This window comes from Nyctereutes procyonoides, unplaced genomic scaffold (genome assembly GCF_905146905.1).
Source record: "Nyctereutes procyonoides isolate TBG_1078 unplaced genomic scaffold, NYPRO_anot_genome, whole genome shotgun sequence".
NCBI lineage: Eukaryota > Metazoa > Chordata > Mammalia > Carnivora > Canidae > Nyctereutes > Nyctereutes procyonoides.
Genome location: NW_026575126.1, coordinates 34798776 through 34813962, shown reverse-complemented (window position 1 = coordinate 34813962; position 15187 = coordinate 34798776). Strand labels below are relative to the sequence as shown.

General features: G+C 35.0%; 1 protein-coding gene across 3 annotated transcripts in view; it reads right to left on the bottom strand.

Moving 5' to 3' along the window:
* Positions 1-15187, bottom strand: part of STXBP3 (syntaxin binding protein 3) — a 50202-nt gene that overhangs the window by 12841 nt on the left and 22174 nt on the right. For all 3 annotated transcript variants that reach the window (XM_055339629.1, XM_055339627.1, XM_055339628.1), the window contains 5 exons: positions 13805-13959; positions 10443-10533; positions 7595-7719; positions 4335-4430; positions 4144-4201 (listed from right to left, as the gene is read on the bottom strand). In XM_055339629.1, coding sequence (XP_055195604.1) covers positions 4144-4201; positions 4335-4430; positions 7595-7719; positions 10443-10533; positions 13805-13959 — 525 coding nt within the window. The remainder of the gene's footprint in view (positions 1-4143; positions 4202-4334; positions 4431-7594; positions 7720-10442; positions 10534-13804; positions 13960-15187) is intronic.

Sequence of the window (15187 nt, the reverse complement as noted above, 5' to 3'; positions counted from 1 at the left end):
CTATACTGGAATTAAAAAAAAAAAAAGGCTGACCTAAGACGATCCAGATGTTGGGGAGTTGAGTTAGCAAACAAGATATTCAAAAATTACATATTTATGTTAAAGAAAACAAGAAAAGATGGACTAAATGGATGAAAAAGATACAGTATTTCATCAGAAAATTACAATTTATTTAAAAAATTCAACAGCTATCTTAAAACTAAATGCAGTATTAGAAATACAAACCACTGTCAAATATGTCTGGGTGGCTGAGTCGGTTAAGAGTCTATCCTCTCCTCAGGTTGTAATCCCAGGGTCCTGGGATTAAGCCCTCCATCAGCCTCCTTGCTCAGTGGGGAGCTGCTTCTCCATCTCCTCCCTATTCGTACTATCACTCTCTGTCTCTCTCTCTTTCAAATAAATAAATAAAATCTTAAAATAAATAAAAATAAAACCAAAGTGACTTCCTATAATGGTGGTGGGAGTATAAAATGGTACAGCCACAACAGTTTGGAATTTTCTTATAAAGTTAAAAAAGGGGGATTCCTGGGTGGCGCAGCGGTTTGGTGCCTGCCTTTGGCCCAGGGCGTGATCCTGGAGACCCGGGATCGAGTCCCACATCGGGCTCCCGGTGCATGGAGCCTGCTTCTCCCTCTGCCGGTGTCTCTGCCTCTCTCTCTCTCTCTGTGACTATCATAAATAAAATTAAAAAAATTAAAAAAAAAATAAAGTTAAAAAAGCATTTACCATATGACCCAGCAATTTCACTCATTTACCCAAGTGAATGAAAACACCTGTTTATACGAGACCTGAATGTTTTATAGTGGCTTTATTCATAATTACCAACATCCTGAAAAAAAAAATGTTCAACAACTTGAGTAGATAAACTGTGGTATACACATAAACTGGAACATTACTCAGTAATTAGTTGGTGAAGCCACTGTTACATGCAACATGAAATATCAAGTGTATTACAATAAATGAGAAGTCCTACTGTATTATAAAGGCTACACTACAGAGACAGAGAACAGAGTAGTGGTTGCCAGGAGATCAGAGCTGAATAGAGGGGTTGTCTACAAGGGACAAAAAGGAATTTTGGGAAGGTAATGGAAGTATTCTATATATTGACTGTGGTTATATGATTGTAGGAATTTGTCAAAACACACAGAATTTTATATTATACAGCGAGAACTTTTATAAATCAATGTAAAAAGAACAATATATAGAATGACTTTAACAGGAGAATGGACATCAACAGAGACAGAAATAGGAGACTCAGGTTAATAGAAAACATTCAATTAAAGCAGAGGAAAAAAGTATGGGGAAAAAAAAAAAGGAACAGAATGTAAAAGATGTAGAATATGGTAGAAAAAAAAGAAATCTAACTCAAGTAGACGGAGTCCTAGAAGGAAAGGAGAAATAGTAGGATGAAATCAAGACACGAGGAAATACTGGCCAAGAATTTTACAAATATGATGAAAGTTACAAATCCAGTGATTCAAACAGCTCAACAAACCCAAGGAAGAGACATACCAAGAAAAATATATTACAGTAAGAAACATGATGGCTAAATTGCTAAAAATCAAAAATAAAGGGAAAATCTTTAAAAAGACACTTAAAAAATTTTTATTTATTTATTCATGAGAGATACACAGAGAGAGGCAGAGACATAGGCAGAGGGAGAAGCAGGCTCCTCACAGGGAGCCCAATGCGGGACTTGCAGGACCTGGGATCACGCTCTGAGCCAAAGGCAGACACTCAACTGCTGATCTACCCAGGTGTCCCAAAAGACACTTTATCTTCAGGAAAACAACATGAAAGCTGGCTTCCTTAATATAAACTATGGTAGCCAGAAGGTGATGCATTGAAATCTTCACACTGCTAAAAGGAAAACTGCCAACCTTGAATTTTAAATCTTGCAAAAGTGTACCTGAAAAGTTTGCAAAGCAAAGATATCCTCAGATAAAACAAAAGTTGAAAATTCATCCAGCCTTCATGGAAAAACACTGAAGAGTAATAAGGAGTAAGTAACAATAAATTTCACACACATGTGGGTAATATAAAAGTCTACTGAGAATTGGGGCTCCTTGGTGGCTCCATCGGTTAAATGTCCAACTCTTGGTTTCAGCTCCGGTCATGATCTCAGGGCTGTGGGACAGAGCCCCTTGTTGGGCTCCATGCAGGCCATGGAGCCTGCTTAAAATTCTCCCCCTCCCCACCCCTTCCACACTCTCGCTCTCTCTCTCTAAAAACAAACAAACAAAAAAAACAAAAGTCTATTGAGAATTTAAAACATAAATAACATCTTTTTAAAAGATTTATTTATTTTTAGAGAGAGAACAAAAGAGTGTGAGCATAGGGTGGGGGTGGCAAGGGGCAGAGGAAGCTCATTTTAATCAGACTCCCTGCTGAGCAGGGAACCTCACACAGGGCTTGGTCTTAGGATCATGACCTGAGCAGAAATCAAGAGTCAGACGCTCAACCAACTGAGCCACCCAGGCACCCCCCCAAATGATATCTTTAGTCTATAAAACACATGTTGTAGTAAAATATATGAAAACAATAGCACAAAAGAGGAAAGGGTAAATGTAGTTAAACTGTTGTAAGATTCTTGAATTAGTCAGGACATGGCAAAAGTATACTTTAAGGTAGACTATGATAATATAAGGATACATTCTGGGGTGCCAGGACAGCTCAGTTGGGGAGTGTCCGACTCCTGATCTTGGCTCAAGTCATGATCTCAAGACTGTGACATCTAGCCCTGTACTGGACATCTTGTGCTCCATACAGAATCTGTGTGAGATTCTCTCTCTCCCTCTATTTACAAGTGGCTCTCTCTAAATAAATAAATAAAATATTAAAAAAAATAAAAAAGGAATATGACAGGGAAATATTTCTCATAAACCTGGAATTAAATATCCCAAGCAAAATTTTAGCAAATACATTCAGTGTTATAGGAAAAGGATAATGCATCAAGACTAGTGCAACTTATTCTGGGAATACATGGTTGGTTTGTTAGAGAATCAATGTAATTTATCATATTAACGGAAAAAAGGAGAAAAATAATTTCAATAGATGCTAAGAAAGCATTTGATGAAATCCAACACTCATTCTGATTACAAAAACCTGAACATCCTACTTGCAAATTAATAATAGGATAATCCTGGATAAATCTAAAGGGGCACCTGAGTGGCTCAGTAAATTGAGCATCCAAATCTTGATTTTGGCTCACATGATGACTTCAAGTGTCCTGGGATGGAGCCCATGCTGGACCACATGCAGTGTGTGTAGACTGCTTGGGATTCTCTCTCTTCCTTGCCCTCAGCCCACCCCTCCCGATCTTGTGCTTTCTCTCAAAAACAACAACAACAAAGGGATGTATCTAAAATACAACACTCAAACATGTTTCTCCTAAGGCTGGGAATGAGACAATGATAACCTCTATCATCAATTCTGTTCTACATTATAAAGCTAAGAGATATTAACTACAAAGAAAACTATTTTAAAATGTATAAAGTTTGGAAAGGATTGAGTTAAATTTTCTTTATTCACAGATGATATTATTGTATAATCTTCTGGAATGATGGAAAGGTTTTCTATCTTGATTTAGGTGGTGGTTCCAAATATAAATATATAAAAGTAAAAATTTACTCAGTATATACTTAAGATTTGTGCACTTAGGTAAATTATACATCAATATAAAAAAATATCTAACAAAAATGCACTGATGAAATCAGCTAAAATGGCCTTTTAAAAATAAACTCAGGGACACCTGGGTGGCTCAGTGGTTGTCTGCCTTCAGCTCAGGATGTGATCTCGGGATCCGGGATCGAGTTCCACATCAGGCTTTCTGCAGGGAGCCTGCTTCTCCCTCTGCCGATGTATGTCTCTGTCTCTGTGTGTCTCTCATGAATAAATAAATTTTTAAAAAATTAAAAATAAAATAATAAATAAAATAATAAAAATTTAAAAATAAATTCAAATGAAACCAGACAAAATGTTGCTAACTATTGAGATAAGGTAATAGGTACATGGGAGTTCATTTTCTCTACTTTTGTGTATGTCAGAAATTTTGCCAAATGGAAAATTAAAAAGATAAAATAAAAACTTTAAACACATTTTAAAACTCACCATATTATTTTGAATGTTAAATAAAAGTCTTACCTTTCCTTCTGTTGCCTTCTTTGTTGATGAAATTTCCTTCATTAGTTTGGGAATTTCCCTGTCAAATTTGAGGAAATTCTTTAGATTTCCAAGGTGTAACTCTTTAGAGAAATATTTTAGATTATAAAATACATTTTCATGTACATAGTGCCTGAAAAATATGTAATAAAAATTAAAGTGGGTTCACATACTCTAATACAACTGCAATATGCCGATGTCGAATTCTGACCCAGAGGTCATCATCTTCTTCAAGGATTGCCTCCTTCTCTTTCCCATCTGTTTTGTATCTGCAAGTAGACAGAAATATAAATCTTTTGGATTACCCCCCACCAAAAGTAGAAGAAACAGTTTTACAAATACTAATTTTAACACTCAGCTCAAGAAATTGAATACACACTATTCAATCAATATTTTAGGAGGATAATGAATACCTAATCAAAACTATGGCATATTGCTATCCTTACATTAAAAATCAAAGTGCTATCAACCAAGATATTTTTATTTTCAAATGTTAGGATTTAGCTATATTATAGTTTTAGGGTCAGCAAAATGGTATTTTATGAAACAAAAATTCAATGTCCTACAATCAACTCTAAGAACAAGACTGAATTTATATTAACATCTCCTAATCGCTTAAAATACTATTTTGATGTGCTCATCATAACCATTAACTATCAAAGACCCATTAAGTGAAGAACAGAAATTCACCCCTAATGTAGCCTATTAAATACTGATGTCAGAGTTCACTTTCATAAACATGTATCCAAGTAAATAAAATCATAAACACGTATTATCTGTTTCTATATTCTTCCCTAATCCTATAAACCACATCTCCTTTGACGAATGGGAAAGGAAATGAGAGAAAAACTAATGTAGTCATAAAAAATTGTGATTGCTTTAATGAGTCCTACTGAAGCAAGAAGCAATTCAAGGAGTTCATGAAATTACTCAAAATGGGATTCCTGAATGCCTCCCCAAATGTAATTTCTCCCTTCTCTTTTTTATGCAGATAGCCTCCTTCCATCTGTGGAGCTAGGGAGATTGAATCACCCTTGAAACTGTCAGTTTCCTGAGCCAAGATTAGGAAAGGCAGATTTGAACTTTCCCAGCCCTAAACTGCAGACAATAAATGTAGATTTCTACTGTATGAGTGCACCCACTTTCAGAATTCCCCAAATTATAGGCCCCACCAAAAAACCATTTACTTATGTGGTCTTAATTGCAGATATCCAAAGGTAGAGTGACTGTGCTTACTCAGAATACACTAAGAACAGAAGCCGCCCATTTGCAATTTAAAATGCCACTTCTACTCATATAATATCTTTAACCTTTGATTTATAAACAAAGATTAAGGCAGTAAGCCTAACAATACTAAAAGAAGATGACAACCCTATTTTAAGAGTACATTTAAAGAGATCACCAAAAATCCAATCACCAAAATAAAAAGTAGAATATGGATACTGAGAATTTTCTGCTTTATATTGGTTCCATTAACAATTGTAATGGACTACAAAACATAAGTAGTTCAAGCTTCCAGCTTAGTCTTATCTCTGGACTTTTCTGATTCATAATGGAGTATTGCTGGCCTTTTTTTTTTTTTTTTTAAGCCTCTTCTTTACTCTTAAAAAAATTAAACCTGGCTTTCTTTGCCAACAAACCTAGGGAGAGAATTTTTTTTTTTTAAAGTAGGCGTTACACCCAGCACAGAGCCAAATAAGGGGTTGAAGGGAGATGACTGATTGGATGGATGGATGGATGGATGGATGGATGGATGGAGGGGGAGGGGCAAAAAGACAGGGAGAGAGAATCTTAAGCAGGCTCGATACCCACCCAGCTCAGAGCCTGACATGGGGCTTGATCTGACCTGAGCTGAAATCAAGAGTTGGGATGCTTTAGACAACTAAGCCACAGGTGCCCTGTGAGAGATAAATATTGTAAATACTAGGTTATTTACATGGGGCAGCCCGGGTGGGTCAGTGGTTTAGTTCTGCCTTCAGCCCAGGGCCTGATCCTGGAGACTCCGGATCGAGTCCCACATCGGGCTCCCTGCATGGAGTCTGCTTCTCCCTCTGCCTGTGTCTCTGCCTCTCTCTCTTGTCTCTCATGAATAAAAATAAATAAAATCTTTAAAAAAAAATCTGACATGTATGTTTATAGTCTGAAACCAAGTCCTTTAATTCCTTTTTAAAAATTTAATTCTTAAAAAAAAAAAAAAAAATTTAATTCTTGGGGGATCCCAGGGTGGCTCAGCGGTTTGGTGCCTGCCTTTGGCCCAGGGCGCGATACTGGAGTCCCAGGATCAAGTCCCGCGTCAGGCTCCTGGCATGGAGCCTGCCTCTCTCTCTCTCTGTGTCTATCATAAATAAATAAATAAATCCTAAAAAATAAATAAATAGATAGATAAATAAATAAAAATTTAATTCTTTTTTAAATCTCTTGGGCAATGAAGGTTCAGAGACTAAACGACGAGAGATAAACAGTATCTCTTCTGAAAATTCTGAATAAACTGTTTAAAACTACTTTTGTATTAGAAAAATAGCAATACTGATTTCTATATGTCACCAGAAAGTAATATAAATTACAGAGAGAAAAATTTAGGAGCCAGGATTTGACCAGAATACAAATAAACACACAACAAAAAACACATAAATTACAATACATACAATAGAAAATAGATCTTTTCGTCTATTAGAATTACTAAATTAATTTAAATATAAAATTTCAGAAAACTAACTCATTTTCCTTTTTCTACTATGCTTAAGCAGTAAATCATAGCTGAAAAATGCCAATTTGGACTTAGAGATTATGATATTAACATGTAATATATACATGTATGTACATCTATATATGCTCAAAATGATTCACAATAATACAGTAAAATAGTTCCTTGATAGAACAGTTATTTCACTTTTCATTTAGCTTTCTATTTGGCATTACTTTTAAACTACATATGCTTATATTAGAGATAAGTCAATAGGTATCAAATTAGTAACACTATGCCCATTCTTAATAGTTATCCTATTCAGTTTTCCAGTCTTCTAATCTTCTTAAATACATTATATTGACAAGACATACACACAGATACTTTTGCATGTGTGAGTCAGAATAATTATAGCCTAACAAGTTTGAATATGGTTTCCACTTCAACAAATATAGTAGTGAGCCTGGTATTTACTCTTAACATAAGCAAAAAGTCCAAATTCTACCTGTTTAAATGTACCTTTGTTGTACACATTAGTTAAGGAAGTAACTATACCAAAAAAGCTTTTTCAAAGCAAATTATCCATTAACTTACAAGGTCAAGATATTTTTAACAAGTTATGATTATAGTGGTAAGAGAATGATTAGGTTTCTGAATATCAAAGTTACAGGGGCTTTAGATTTCTGGTGCCTACATGAATGCTCATATCCTATATATTCTGTTTGTATATGCCCTTCAAGTTATACTTGCTTGTATGTATCATTCTCAATTGGCAGTAGATCATATGCCATTGCCTGAAAGGTCAGTTCATGCAGGACAGTGGACACAGGATCAAAGCCACGATCAATTATTATGAGCTGGGAATGAGTTTTACCCTGGAATAACAAGATAAAATTATCTTCAGAAATTTGAATTTGTGTGAACACCTTGTTAATATCTCAGAAAACAAAAGCAGACTTCTCCTAAGTTCTGTCTCGTTCTTAAGAACATGAAGTTCTATTAAAATAGAAATTCAGAGTGGCACAACAAAGAGAAAAACAAGACTATAAAACCGAAAGCTTTCATAATTAGATTAAGGGGTTATATTCAATATTACAATATTGTGAAAATTCATTGTAAAAAAGTAACACCTGCATTGCACTAAAATCCATTTTCTGAGGAATTCAGCTCCATAGACACTAAAACTTATATAAATTATGAACAGTATTTACTAAAGCTCTAAGCACAAGTGCTAAGCAAAAAATATATAATTTAATTCTTTTTATTTATTTATTTATTTTTTATATATATAATTTAATTCTTATAGCAACCATGAGGGGCAGGTATTATTATCTCCATTTGACAAGGGCATTAAAGCTTAAAATTTGTAACCTGCCCAAATCACATAGCTAGTCAGTGGCAGAACAGATATTCCATCCCAGGTCAGTTTCACTCCACGCCTGTGCTCTTAACTGTTATGCTATTTAAAAAGATTATACTGATGCAGCTAGGATGGCAAATCAAAACGAAAGCCTTGTTATTAATTCACAAATAGCACTAATCATGAAACAGTGAATAACCGTGGCGGGAAAAGTATTGTTAATATCAGTATCTTCCATACTTTGTTTTAGAAATTAATAAATTTTTTGAATTATTAAAGCAGTAAGAAATAACTACAAATCCATGCACGTGATGAATCACCAAATTCTGCCCCTGAAACTAACACCTATACGTTAACTTGACTTTAAATAAAACCTTCAAAGAAAAAAATAGGTAACTACAACTCATTAGACAGATATTTCCTATTTATTTACATATATGAGACATAGTTAAATTACATGAAATAGACCTTTAAATTTTTTTAATTAACCATTTATTCATTTAAACCTTGAGACAGGGACAACCCTCTTGGGTCCCCTCCTACTTTGGGAGCTGTTTGTACTACCACTTTACTATCTCACTCAAAAACTCTCGCTTTGCTGTAAAATAAACCTTGAGACAAATACATGGTTAAGAGCATGGCCTCTGGAATCACAGAGATCCAGGTTGGAGTCCAATTTTGACCACTATTTTGCTATAAGACTTTGGGCAAACTGTTTAACTTGTTAGTATCTCAGTATTCTCATTTGTAAAACAAAATACAACCAGAACCCCTGCTGTTCTGTAGAACACATTACTGTAAAGATTTAATGTAATAACACCATAAAACATTTAGTGCCTAGCACTTAGCCTTCAATTCACGTAAGTTTTAAGTCCTCAAAAACACAAATAGAAAAAGTGCAGTGTAAGTTGATATCAAGGATTGGGGTTATGATAATATGTGGAAGGAAGTATCATTTGACCTAGAGTCAGGAAACGCTTCGGAAAGGTGACACTTCATCATGCCCTTAAATGAAGGAAAATTATCCAGCATTTGAAGGATGTATAATTTCCCAGGCAGAAAAATGGAAAGGACAAGTTTGTTTTTTGCGGATTTTCTTTTTTTTTTTTTTATTGAAATTATGAAGGACAAAAGGGTATTTACTAACATACTGATTTTATGTCTCTTCCCTCATTCAACATACATTTATTATTACTATGCTACCCACTGAGCCACTATCCTCCTAACTACAACCAGAACAGCTTTCACCAGACTTCTAGTAACTTTTAAAGTTCTAGACTAACACTACATCTAAGCTTACACCCTCCCATTTCAGTGCAACTGTTTGTGAACTTCCCTTTTTCATTATGCCTCTGCCAAAGAATCAGGTTTATTAAAGCAAAAAGTCCCTCTTCTTTAATGTACTGATTCTTTAAGCTCAAGAGCCCCTTCCACTGGGATGCCTTCCAAGATTCCAAATGGAAAAGATTAAAGCCCTGCTTTTGTTCCCTTTACATTCTATGTATTATTCTTTTCATTCCACATACTAAAAAACACTTTATCAGTGGTTTCCTCTCTCATCTCCTCTTAGTTCTAAATTGTCAAGTTTCTTCCGTTCACTTCATATGGCTCCCGAGCCTCTGGCCCCACCTCCTTCAGTCTACTCACTTCATTCGCCAACCCAAGCCTAAATGCTGGTATTCTCCAGGTCTCAACCTTAGTCTCCGATTACTTTATACTATTTTCATAAGATAATAATAGCTGCCATTTATTAAACTCCTATATGTGCCAGACACGTTAATTTGCCTCATCTTCATACTAATCAACCAAGCTAATATGTTTACCTCATCCATTTTATAAATGAAAAAACTCAAGTAGATAATTTGTACAAAGTCACAGAGCTAGCAATAACTAGAATATACTGTTTACTCAGTAGCAAGCATTGTTATAAAAACCTTCTACTTTATAAAATAGGTATTCTTATTATCCCCATTTTATAGATTAAAAAACTCAGGCACAGAAAAGTTACATAAGTTGCCCAAATTGACATATCTATAAATTAAATGGCAGAGCCCAGATTTGGACATAGTGCTTACTTCAAACATGTATCTTCCCCACAAAAACCACACTATTAAGGTTTCAGCTAACATCTATGTTAATGATTCCCAAATAAGTAGTGGAAAATGAACAATAGTTTTTTTGTTTTATAAAGAAATAACAGACTTTGTGCATAATCACTATTTGCCTTTTATACATTACCTTTATTTGGCTCTTTTCATCAATTTTGTAGTAGTTTTCAAGTTTTTTTTCAACAAGCTGGGCAAGCTTACTGGCATTATCTAGAGGTTTACTAAAAGTGGAAAAAATGTTCAAACAATTATCTTTCTTTCAAAACACATGTTATAATATCTAAAGCTGAATTCTAAAATTAAACCATGCTAGTTTATTAAAAGTTTATCAACAGAAAAATTCAGATAATATCAAATATAATATTGTACCAATTAGTCTGGATTTTACAAATGTAAACTTTTATGTGCTTCAATTTTCTTAATGTAAAGAAAATAATACATATAAGTAAAATTGCAGTTCCTTTTATTTCCTTCCCAATTCCGAGGCTTCTCCACTACTCTATCTAACCCTCAGTAGCAACCACGATCATGAATTTGGTGTGGGTGTGCAGTCTTCCTGTCAATGCTGTTATATATAGTTACTATTTTATATATGTTTTATATATGTTTGAGATCTGTTGACACATATATATCAAATTTATCATTTTAGTTCTAAATAGTATTCCATCATATGATTCTACTGGATTCTATGTATTCATTCCCTTAAGAATAGACATTCAAGTCAGTATGTTTGCCTAAAAGTATAACTGCCAAGTCACAAAGTATATTATTTTTACTTTTCTAGATATTAGCATATTACTCTCCAAATAAGTTGACCAATTATCCTTCCCACTAGCAGTGTGAGATATCCCAACATGTTCTCTAACAGCTGATCATCTTTCCAATATAATCTTTTGCATAAAATCTTGTATATCACTCTCTACTAAAATGATAAAATCATAGTCTTACTTAAAACTTCATGATCAGTGACATGTTATTATGGTACTTTTGAGTCTACAAGAAAAATGCTGGAAAAGGCGCCTCAACTAGCATACCAACCTCAAAAACAGAGGATCTCATTGTGAGGACTTTGGAGAGTTAAATAAAGCAGCAACTATAAAGAATAATTTATTACCCATTTTGCTTTAAAATATTTCAAAAGGAAGTAATTTTATGTTAGAATTACACTGTAACAGTCCAGAAGATATAAAGGAATGCTTTGAGGGATCCCTGGGTGGCGTAGCGGTTTAGTGCCTGCCTTTGGCCCAGGGCACGATCCTGGAGACCCGGGATCGAATCCCACGTCGGGCTCCTGGCGCATGGAGCCTGCTTCTCCCTCTGCCTATGTCTCTGCCCTCCCCCCCCGTGTGACTATCATAAATAAATAAATAAATAAATAAATAAATAAATAAATAAATAAATAAATAAATAAATAAATAAATAAATGGAATGCTTTGAGAAAATACATGTAGAACTTTAAAAGCCTAAATTATTCTTTAACTATTTTAAGAACTCAAAACAGGTCCATAGGTGAGCTTTTTAAATTATTAATTGGTTATATTTACTCATTTCCTTCAACAGAGCTAATACCAAGAGCAGAAAATTGAACACTGAACTCTACCAGAAGATAAACCACTTAGCTCTGTTCTCCTGAGGTTGAAATGTACTTAGTACATTACCTATAAGAAATAGAATGTTTTCGAGACCTGATATATGTTTGAGCAGAGCTTATTAGGTAACATCTGAATTAATGGGATTTGCTATACTTTTCTAAGTAATTAATAGATTTTTTAAGCGGTTGAGAGTAATATAGCTTAAGGTATCACATGAATTTGAAATTAAACAGTTGGGCCAACAAACTTGACCAATGCCAATGTTTAAATTAAAGAAACTTCGGGATCCCTGGGTGGCGCAGCGGTTTGGCGCCTGCCTTTGGCCCAGGGCGCGATCCTGGAGACCCGGGATCGAGTCCCACGTCGGGCTCCCGGTGCATGGAGCCTGCTTCTCCCTCTGCCTGTGTCTCTGCCTCTCTCTCTTTCTCTGTGACTATCATAAATAAATAAAAATTAAAAAAAAAATAAATTAAAGAAACTTCTAAAAGAGAAGTGAGTGATAATACTTATTAGAAGTACCACAGTATATTTATACTACTACCATTTTACTAGTGCCATGCACTATTCTGAAAGCTTTACAGAGTTCTAACAACAACTTTATAAGATGGGTATTATTATCATTCCCATTTCATAGATACGGAAACTGAAGGCATAAGGGTCACACAGCTAGTAATTAGCAGGGATTAAAATCCAAGTTGTCTGGTTACATACAACAACATAAATGACTCTCAGAACATAATGTGGAATAAACAAGCCAGAAAAAAAATATTATATAATTTCATTTTACCAAGTTCAACATCAGGCAAAACTAAAAATGTATTAGAAGTCAGGATAGCAGTCACCTCTGGGGAGGAGAGATGGTGTGATGATCAAGGGGGATCATGAGCAGAACCTCTGAGATGCCATCTACATTCTATTTCTTGACCTTGGTGGGGTTAGAGGATATGTTCACTTTGGAATGATTTATCAAGCCATACATATGTAATTTATATACTTCACAGTAAATTTTATTTTATTTTTTTATTTTTTATTTTTTTTTATTTACAATAGTCACACACACACACACACACACACACAGAGAGGCAGAGACACAGGCAGAGGGAGAAGCAGGCTCCATGCACCAGGAGCCCGATGTGGGATTCGATCCCGGGTCTCCAGGATCGCGCCCTGGGCCAAAGGCAGGCGCCAAACCGCTGCGCCACCCAGGGATCCCTAAATTTTATTTTTAAAAAGAAGCAAATAAATAAAAGTACATAGTATCAAAGTCAAACTTTACCTTTTTAAAAAACCCCAATAATCTATTTAAAATGGCCACTGGAGTTAGACACTATGAACACTTCAACACTAAAACCACTATTCAGGTATCCCTGGGTGGCGCAGCGGTTTGGCGCCTGCCTTTGGCCCAGGGCGCGATCCTGGAGACCCGGGATCGAATCCCACATCGGGCTCCCGGTGCATGGAGCCTGCTTCTCCCTCTGCCTGTGTCTCTGCCTCTCTCTCTGTGACTATCATAAATAAATAAAAAAATAAAAATAAAAAAAAATAAAAAAAAAACACTATTCAGATAATATAGCAATTCAAATTCGGTGAAAACTTAATAAAACATTAATTTTAAGACTGTTTTCTCTATATCACAACAAAGACATTTCCTCTAAGCATTTCTTAAACTCATGAAAAAGTGCTTGCAAATCACACCAAATTTAAGCTCTGAAATTTAGTAATAAAGGCTGTTAGTTGCTCTGAAATTTCAACCTTAAACTTTAAATTTTCTATATGTACAGCATAATTCTACATGGAAAATAAACTGCAAACAAATGAACACAAGCACAGAGACATTACTTACCTTTACACTAGAGATCAAATAGAAATCATAACATACAGACACTACTGAGTATCTTACCTTTTATATCTTACTCCAGGATTTTCGTCCAGGGTAGCACACACTGTAACTATCTGCTCAGCCATTGCTTCCATAATGGCATCTTTTCCATTTGCATTACTAGGGTCTGGACTGTAACAGTAATAGAATGCATCTGGTACATCAAGAGTATAAACCTAAGTTAGGCCGAAAAAAAGGTCACACTGTCAATTTGGTGACTTAATTTAAAAAAAAAAATAAAAATAAAAAACACAGCTATTATTTGGGACATTAAAAAAATTACTTGCATTAACCATGTTGTTTCCTGAGGCCACTGTGTCTTTACCTTAATCAAGTCTCATTTTCTCTCTGTCCTCTTGATTTCATCCCTATTTCTTTTCTCATTCTCCTTTCCTGCTTAGTCTACCCCTCTCCTTCAATTCTTGTTTCATATACAGATTGTACTGTTTTTCACTACCTGTGCAACAGATGAACAAATCTGAGGTAGTCAAACTAAAAAATCTAATATCTGGCACAAATAACAAAGCCAAAATTGGTCTATATATTTGACCTACATTAACCAACTTAATCCATTAGAGAATAACGCAGAAATTTTCCATAGTTGAGATGTTTCTTCAATTCCTCAGGTAGTCTTCATTTCCTTAAAATAGAAACATATTTCCCAAAAACACCTATTGTGCCAGACCTAGTAATTGGTCTAATCATAGATACACTGAAACCTCAAAGACACATTTATTCAACTAACAAAAGCATTTACTTATGTACAAAGAACTGGATTAGAGATTCACTATTATTGTGTTATTTGAAGAGTACAAAAGAAGCAGCTCTCTAACTGGGGTTGGGAGTTCTCCATTAAACTAATTTTTATTTTTTAAAAAATAATGATAGTAATCGCTCTTAGCCTAGGATAACGTATTGAGTGTAAAAGTAGGTATGTAACAATTATTATAGGTTAACTACTAAACTATGAATAAGCTTCCTTGTGAAAGTTTCCTTTCACTGTAAGGCATTCATTTCTTTGAACGTAACACATAACCAAGAGCAGCAGCCCAAAGATGGACGGAGATTTAGCCATAGCTAATCCACTTATGTCTGTGTTGCTCAAAGTGTTGGCTGTTGTACTAACTGCCAAAAAAGCACTTCTCATAGTACATTATCACACAACAGTAGATAATATTATCTGTTCAAAAATACTTACTGCCCTGGGGCAACTGGGTGGGTCAATCAGTTAAGAGTCTGACTCTTGATTTAGCTCAGGTCATGAACTCAGGGTTGTGGGATCAATCCCTGAGTTGGGCTCTGCACTGCGCTCTGCACCTCCTTCAGATTCTCTCTCCCTCTCCCACCCCCAACCTCTGCTCTTTCTCTCTCTTTCATAAAATAAAAAAAATAAAATAAAATAAA